At 41.7% G+C, this 9,039-nt stretch overlaps 1 protein-coding gene across 1 annotated transcript in view; it reads right to left on the bottom strand.

The window, feature by feature from the left end:
• LOC106875955 (microtubule-associated protein futsch) overlaps positions 1-8,800 on the bottom strand; it is a 103,001-nt gene extending 94,201 nt beyond the window's left edge. The window contains exons 1-2 of the mRNA XM_052970976.1: positions 8,712-8,800; positions 3-4,590 (exon numbers count right to left, since the gene is read on the bottom strand). Of these exons, the coding sequence (XP_052826936.1) occupies positions 3-4,371 (4,369 nt within the window). The 5' untranslated portion in view covers positions 4,372-4,590; positions 8,712-8,800. The remainder of the gene's footprint in view (positions 1-2; positions 4,591-8,711) is intronic.
• Positions 8,801-9,039: the final 239 nt, after the last annotated feature.

Genomic DNA, 9,039 nt, shown 5'->3' with positions numbered 1-9,039 from the left:
GCTCTCTCGTTCACTTTTGACGACACCTTCTTCCCTAATGATGCACTCTTGTTGACTGTCGACGTCTATTTGTTGACTAGTGACGCTCTCTCGAGGACTGGCGATGATTCCTTGTTGACTTGAGATGCTCTCTCGTTTACTGTCGATGTGTCCTTGACTAGTAATGCTCTCTCGTTCACTTTTGACGACACCTTCTTCCCTAATGATGCACTCTTGTTGACTGTCGACGTCTATTTGTTGACTAGTGACGCTCTCTCGGGGACTGGCGATGATTCCATGTTGACTTGAGATGCTCTCTCGTTTACTGTCGATGTGTCCTTGACTAGTAATGCTCTCTCGTTCACTTTTGACGTCACCTTCTTGACTATTGATGCACTCTTGTTGACTATCGACGTCTAATTGTTGACTAGTGACGCTCTCTCGAGGACTGGCGATGATTCCTTGTTGACTTGAGATGCTCTCTCGTTTACTGTCGATGTGTCCTTGACTAGTAATGCTCTCTCGTTCACTTTTGACGACACCTTCTTCCCTAATGATGCACTCTTGTTGACTGTCGACATCTATTTGTTGACTAGTGACGCTCTCTCGAGGACTGGCGATGATTCCTTGTTGACTTGAGATGCTCTCTCGTTTACTGTCGATGTGTTCTTCTTGACTTGTATTGCTCTCTCGCTGACTTTTGATGTCACCTTCTTGACTAGTGATGCTCACTCGTTTACTGCCGATGTGTTCTTGACTAGTAATGATCTCTCGTTCACTTTTGACATCTTCTTCACTAATGATGCACTCTCGTTGAGTGTTCATGTAAATTAGTTGACTACTGATGCTCTCTCGAGCACTGTCGATGATTCCTTCTTGACTAGTAATGCTATCTCGTTGACTTTTGACGACAGCTTCTTCAGTAATGATGCACTCTTGTTGATTGTCGACATCTAATTGTTGACTAGTGACACTCTCTCGAGGACTCTCGACGGTTCTTTGTTGACTTGTGATGCTCTCTCGTTTACTGTCGATATGTCCTTCTTTACCAGTAATGCTCTCTCGTTGACTTTTGACATCACCTTCTTGACTAGTGACGCTCTCCCGAGGACTGTCGACGATTTTTTGTTGACTTGATATGCTCTCTCGTTTACTGTCGATGCGTCCTTCTTGACTATTAATGCTCTCTCGTTGACTTTTGACATCACCTTCTTCAGTAATGATGCACTCTCTTTGACTGTCGACATCTAATTGTTGACTAGTGATGCTCTGTCGAGGACTGTCGACGATTTCTTGTTGACTTGAGATGCTCTCTCGTTTACTGTCGGTGTGTTCTTCTTGACTAGTAATGCTCTCTCGTTGACTTTTGACATGACCTTCTTGACTAGTGACGCACTGTCGAGGACTGTCGACGATTTTTTGTGGACTAGTGACGCTCCCTCGTTGACTGTCGATATGTCCTTGACTAGTAATGCTCTCTCGTTGACTTTTGACATCACCTTCTTGACTAATGACGCTCTCTCGAGGACTTTCGACGCATATTTGTGGACTATTGATGCTCCCTCGTTTACTGTCGATGTGTCCTTCTTGACTAGTAATGCTCTCTCGTTGACTTTTGACATCACCTTCTTCCCTAATGATGCACTCTTGTTGACTGTCGACATCTAATTGTTGACTAGTGATGCTCTCTCGAGGACTGTCGACGATTCCTTGTTGACTTGAGATGCTCTCTCGTTTACTGCCGATTCGTTCTTCTTGACTAGTAATGCTCTCTCGTTGACTTTTGACATGACCTTCTTGACTAGTGACGCTCTGTCGAGGACTGTCGACGATGTTTTGTGGACTAGTGACGCTCTCTCGTTGACTGTCGATGCGTCCTTCTTGACTATTAATGCTCTCTCGTTGACTTTTGACATCACCTTCTTCAGTAATGATGCACTCTCTTTGACTGTCGACATCTAATTGCTGACTAGTGATGCTCTGTCGAGGACTGTCGATGATTTCTTGTTGACTTGAGATGCTCTCTCCTTTACTGTCGATGTGTTCTTCTTGACTAGTAATGCTCTCTCGTTGACTTTTGACATGACCTTCTTGACTAGTGACGCTCTGTCGAGGACTGTCGACGATGTTTTGTGGACTAGTGACGCTCCCTCGTTGACTGTCGATATGTCCTTGACTAGTAATGCTCTCTCGTTGACTTTTGACATCACCTTCTTGACTAGTGACGCTCTCTCGAGGACTTACGACGAATATGTGTGGACTAGTGACGCTCCCTTGTTGACTGTCGATGAGTCCTTCTTGACTAGTAATGCTCTCTCGTTGACTTTTGACATCACCTTCTTCCCTAATGATGCACTCTTGCTGACTGTCGACATCTAATTGTTGACTAGTGACGCTCTCTCGAGGACTGTCGACGATTTTTTGTTGACTTGCGATGCTCTCTCGTTTACTGTCGATGTGTCCTTCTTGACTAGTAATGCTCTTTCGTTGACTTTTGACTTCACCTTCTTGACTAGTGACGCTCTGTCGAGGACTGTCGACGGTTTTTTGTTGACTTGAGATGCTCTCTCTGTCGATGTGTCCTTCTTGACTAGTAATGCTCTCTCGTTGACTTTTGACATCACCTTCTTGACTAGTGACGCTCTGTCGAGGACTGTCGACGATTTTTTGTTGACTTGAGATGCTCTCTCGTTTACTGTCGATGTGTCCTTCTTGACTAGTAATGCTCTCTCGTTGACTTTTGACATCACCGTCTTCAGTAATGAGGCACTCTCGCTGACTGTCGACGTCTAATTGTTGACTAACGACGCTCTCTCGAGCACTGCCGACGATTCCTGGTTGACTTGTGATGCTTTCTCGTTTTCTGTCGACCTCTCCTTCTTGACAAGTGATGCTCTCTGGCTGATTGCTGACGTCTTGTTCCTTACTAGTGACGCTCTCTCGTTGACTGTCGACGTCTACTTGTTGACTAGTGATGCTCTCAGGATGACTTTTGACGTCACTTTCTTTACTAATGACGCTGTCTTCTGGAATAATTGGGCCCCTTTGTATATTAGTGGGGGTCTGTTCTTGACCGGTTATGTTGCTTTGTTCACAAACTAAGACCTCTTTTGTATAAATCTGGGCCTTTTGTTGACTGACGACGTCCTCCCTTGGACATGTGAAGCCACATCGTTGACAGATTATTTTGCTTCGATCGCAAACGAAGCCCTCTTTTGCACAAGTGCAAAACTTTTGTTGACTGATGACCTTCTCTTGTTGGCATGTGAGGCCACATTCTTGACAGGTTACATTGCTTTGTTCACAAACGAAGCCCTTCCCTGCACAAATGTTGGACTTTTGTCGACTGATGATCTTCTCTTGTGGGCATGTGGAACCACATTGTCGACAGATTATGTTGCCTTGTTCACAAACGATGCCCTTCCCTGTACAAGAGTGGGGCCTTTGTTGACCGGTGATGGTTTGCTCACAAACGAAGCCGTCTCTTTTACTAAAGTGGATCTCTTCTTCACTGATAATACTGCCTTCTTCACTGATGCGCTTCAGTCGTGAATAGAGGCAGCAGTCGTCTTTACTGGTGACGGCCCTTTGATCGCAGATTATTCTTCCTTGTGGAAAGATGAGGGTTTCTTCGTCACTACATAGGCTCGCTTGTTCACTTCCTGGGCTTCCGTATTCAGTGGTAACACTCCCTAGTTGACTACTGGCGATGCTCCCTGTTGCATCAAGTTTCGCTCGTGATTGGGGATTTTCCCTGGTTTGACTAATTATGTTCCCTTGTGGACTGATACGAACCCCTTTTACATCGGCATGATAATCTGGTTGACCAGTCGTCCTTTTTGCGGGGAAAGACAAGTTCCTCTTTTCGGCTTCAGCAATGATGGTCTCTTCGGAGATGGCATCCTCTTGTTCACTACTTAGGCTTGCTTGTTCACTACCGTAGCTTCCGTATTCACTGGTTATAGACCCTAGTTGATTACTGACGATACTCCTCTCTCTTCTTCTATGTTCAGACGCCTCTGTTGCATCAAGCTTCGTTGGTGATTGGGGAATTTCCCTTTTTGAACTGGCTGTTCTCTCTTGTGGACTGATACGAGCTTCTTTTTCATCGGTAAGATAATCTGGTTGACGAGTCTTCCTTCCTTTGAGAATAGAAAAGTTCCCTTTTTCTCCGCCAAGTGCCTTTCCAACGTCGATGCTCTCTTCGCAGATGACATCTTCTTGTTCACTACTTGAGCTCGCTCGTTCACTTGCAATACTTCCTAATTCGCTAGTTGTACTCCCTAGTTCATCACTAGAGAGACTCCCAAATTCACTGCTTACACTCCCTAATTTGGTGATGCCGTCTCGACCGATGTGTTTAGATGGACCTTTGCTTTGGTTAGATTTCATTCTTGGCTGATGTGTTTCTGTCTTTTGACTAGTGAAGCTTTCTCGTCAAATGTTGAGTCTCCTTTATTGAGAGCGAAACTTTTTTGACTGGTTAAACGTTACAGGTATGTAGTACAGACTTCTGAAAACGTTCCATATCATTTCTGGTTCTTATTGTAACGTTCTTTCAGCCACAATAGACATGGCATTTAAAGGCATCTCTTCTGCGTTCTTCTGCGCCTGTTATAATAACAATGATTTCTAACTTAGGCACAAATTCACAAATATAGAGAAAACATTTAGTAACGGCCCGGTTCTTATTCCGAGCCAAGGAAGGAACATCTACGCGTTCGCTTGAGCTTCTAGAGATAGTAAGCAAATCTCCCTCAAATCCCGCCACTACCGACTAAAAACAGGGAAGAAGGCATTCGATGATATGGTTTCAGATACAGAATTAATCTGAATTAACCGATGGGAATCTTTTGATTACAAACCGGCTTGATCATTAGGAAATGTTTTTTTGCTGACTTTGTAAGCTTGAGAAATTAAGTAAACTTTGATCAACTTTTAACTTAGAATATAAAGCGATTTAACTAAATGCTGGATGTCAAATCGTGTAGCACTAATCTAAGCTTCCCACCGACAAAAGAAATCAATATTCGATATAAGGTGGCGAGCTGACAGAATCGTTAGCACGCCAGGCAAAATGCCTAGTGGTGTTTCGTTCGTCTTTACGTTCTGAGTTCAAACCCCACCGAGGTTGACTTTGCTTTTCATCCTTTCGAAGTCGATAAAATAAGTACCAGTTGAACACTGGGATTGATGTAATGGCCTTACCCCACCCCTAAACATTGCTGGTCCTGTGCCAAAATTTGAAAGCTATATTCAATATATTAAAAAGAAAAGTGTGGCGAGCACTCCAATATATCGAGATGGATGGTGATGCAGGTTCAGTCACTAGTTGACACTATTTTAATTTATCTCAACTTAAACCGCTAATATCTTTAGGAGTGCCACCATTTCAGTTTCTCTAAAAGCGTAAAGCCAATTCTGGTACAACTAAAAATGATGATAATAAATCATATTGTAAAGAGATTTCAAATCGCTAACAGGTTACTAACAGGTTAGCCGTAATCAAAGAAGGTCTATGATGGAAGACGTTCTAACTATGAACAACGTTCCGAAAACCCTGGGGTGCTTTATAAAAATGCACTCATCCTCTCTTAAGAGTGTAGGATACAATGTGAGTGAAATGTGGATACCATTTCTTGCAAGTCAAGAGACACTGTCGTATGTTTGCGAAATTTGGCTTCTACATTATACTGTTTGAGTGACCACATAAATTCTCCCTTCTTGGGCATCTTTTTGAAAAGCAACAGATATGGAATTAGCAACGTCCTCTTGAATATATAACCTAAAATATTATTTTCGTTTTAAATATCCAGAAATTTAAGGAGCAAACTCAGCCAAATTCGGCATTTAACGGTCACTAAAATGAAACTGAAAGATGTTTTTTTTTCTTTTCAATTTGAAAGTTTATTTTCAAATTGTTTATATATTGATTTTAAAAAAGTGGGAACTGATATCTTCTTTTCTACTCAAGGCACAAGGCCTGGGAGGGGGCCAGTCAATTAGATCGACCCCAGTACGCAACTGGTACTTAATTTATCGACTCCAAAAGGATGAGCAACAAAGTCGACCTCGGTGGAATTTGGACAGACGAAATACCGCTAAGCATTATCGCCCGGCGTGCTAACGTTTCTGCTAGCTCGCCGCCTTGGGCTGAAAACTTCCTGAAGGCAAGTAATTGTGAACGGTGTTGAGGATATAACTAACGCTGGAAGTATTGACTGAAGTGAATTACTTCTGAAAGGATATATCTTCTATGATGACTAATATTGAAAGTACTCTTAACTTTTTTGCATCATTGGAATTAATTCATTTCATTTTCTGGATACTTATAACAAAAGAATACCATGGGAGCTAGAACAAAAGTGAGAACGACTAAATTAACAATGGTGTAAGGGGGCCCTTGAAGATAGCACTGGTATTATACTAACAATATAAACAACAACGAAAGGTAGTGATGAAGATGGTTGTAGTAAACAATATTAAGAATGATGTAAGGAGCAACGAGTATGGCCGTTGCATAATAATAAAAAAGGGCAAGACTAGTAGGGGATCAGGCAAAACACAAAGTGACAGCACCACATTTTTCTTTCTTTCTTTCTTTCTTTCTTTCTTTCTTTCTTTCAGACGAAGCATAAAGAGGCCAGAGATTTTATTTCTTTACTCCTCACAAAATGAAAGTCATAGAACCCGTACAGTCTCTCCTATGGTACATACAGACGATCATTGTCGTAGATCCCTCCCTGGGACATATTCATAGCCGCCATTAAGTGAAATACGTCAATGTGCAATACCAAGCACAAAGACTCGAAAGGAAATTTCCAGAGCTAGATTCCATCTTTGTACCCTTAAAGGCAGATAAGCTTTCACTATCCTACAATTCATTTTATAAGTACCCTCTATGAATTTAAGCCATCCGATATAAATTAAATATATGTACGTATTATGTGGCGGCGAATTGGCAGAATCGGGTAGAATACTTGGCAGTGTCTGAATCGACTCTGCGCTCTAAGTTCAAATCCTTCCGAAGTCAGCTTTGTTTGTTACCTTTCCGAGGTTGATAAAATAATGATGTAAGGGCCAATGAGTATGGCTGTTGCATAATAACAAAATAATAAACGGGTATGACTAGTTGGGAGATCGGACAAAAGACAAAGTAGCAATTTCACACACTTTGTTTGTTTCTTTCTTTCCTCCAATGCCCCCGCTCCTCTCAAAATTCCCTGTCTTGCAAGTTACTTGGCGACCCTGCCGGTGTTGGTGCCACATAGAAGGCATCCAGTTCACTCTGTAAAGTGGTTGGCATTCGGAATGGCATCTAGCCATACCAAAACTGACCTCGCCTGTTCTGGTGCCACGTAAAAAGCACTGAGACCAATCTGCGGAATGATTGGTGTTAGAAAGGGTGTCTAGCCGTAAAATCCCTGCCAAAACAGACACAGTAGCCAAGGGTAGACTTCTAACCGGCCGGCTCCTGTCAATCGCCCTACCCATGCATGCATAAAAGACAGACATTAAACAATGACGATGATGATAATGATGATGATGACTGTGAAATGGTACAACTGTAAGAACGTCAGGTAGAATGCCTTGCGGTATTTGCTCCAGCGCTTTGCACTCTTAATTCAAACGCCGCAGACAAGGCCTACTTGGTGGGGGTAAGTAGACTTAGTTCGTCGTCTGGTTTATCTCTACCAACTGGCACATTGAACACCTTTAGTAGAGTCCACTAGAGTGCAAACTTTCGGGGCAGTTTGAGGATACCACCTTCCATTTCTTCCTCCCTCCTACAAATCACAGAGCCCTATAAAGTGTCATGGTTACTACCTTTTCTTCTGGTTAAAAGATAAAAGAAAAAAAATGGGCAAATTTAATCGGTTACCTCCTCCTTAATGCCTGAACTTCTGTCACCAATATCAGATATAAGCATTTAAATAATACAGCAATTGGCACTACTTAAATACGGAGGTCCTATAGGATTAGGGTTAGTTTTAGGGTTAGTTAGGGTTATGAGTAGGGTTAGAGTTAGTTTTTTGGGACTTCTGTATTTAAGTAGTACCCAGCATTTGTCCTTAAGCAGCGACTGTTCTGCGTTGAAATCCGATAAAGATGACACTTTCAACTTCTCTACTTGGAAGACAAAACAGATTTGTAAACGGCCTACATGCTCAAAGATAGAAGATTCGAATCTATTACTGGAAGTTTCGTTGTATTTCTCAACAGAACCCATTATTTGTCATTACTTCATTTCATCTAAACTTTTGTAGGAATGGATGCAGTACAGAGATAATTAATCTAGTTATATTAAACTGTAATAATTACTGGGTGCCTACTCATGATATCGAGTGGCTACTGGAGAAGATTTAGCTTTCATCCGCTTTACGCAATGAAACCAGGTAAAATAGCAATGCTTCATGCTGAGAAATAGCAGCCAAATCTCATTCAAATTAAATCCTATCATCATATATAAATGAAAGACACATTGAATAATGTGATACAAAATGCACAACGCCTAAATATAAAAACAATTGAATGATCACTGTTGAAACGCTGATGCCTATGTCGGCTTGAGCAGTGTTGAGTTGGAACAAAACAAGAAACAGGAGTTTATAACTAAGACCAGTGGTCCTTAAAATATTCCTAGAGGGACATGGAAGTCATTTTGAAGGTGGTGGGGGCAGTTGATGACGGTGATGATTGGTGCTGGATAAACGAAAACAGTAAGTAAATACCTGAATGAACCGAGATTGATCGATTTTGATCACAAAATCCTTTCTTCTTTCTCTCTTCCTTTCTCTCTCTTTCTCTCACTCACTCACTCACTCACTCACTCTCTCTCTCTCTGTCTCTCTCTCTCTCTGTCTCTGTCTCTGTCTCTCTCTGTCTGTTTGTCTCTCTCTCTCTCTCTCTCTCTTTCTCTCTACATATTCTTATTGTGTCATTACAGGAATACATAAAAAATATATTAAAATATAAAAAAAGAATTAACATTACGCTCTTGTCCGATTTTCATCGAGATATATTTTTAAAATTCATTTATTCGGCATATATTACCGAATA

Source organism: Octopus bimaculoides, chromosome 10, assembly GCF_001194135.2.
Source record: "Octopus bimaculoides isolate UCB-OBI-ISO-001 chromosome 10, ASM119413v2, whole genome shotgun sequence".
Taxonomy (NCBI): domain Eukaryota; kingdom Metazoa; phylum Mollusca; class Cephalopoda; order Octopoda; family Octopodidae; genus Octopus; species Octopus bimaculoides.
The sequence above is the reverse complement of the archived record's forward strand: the minus strand, read 5'-3'. Positions and strand labels throughout refer to the sequence as shown.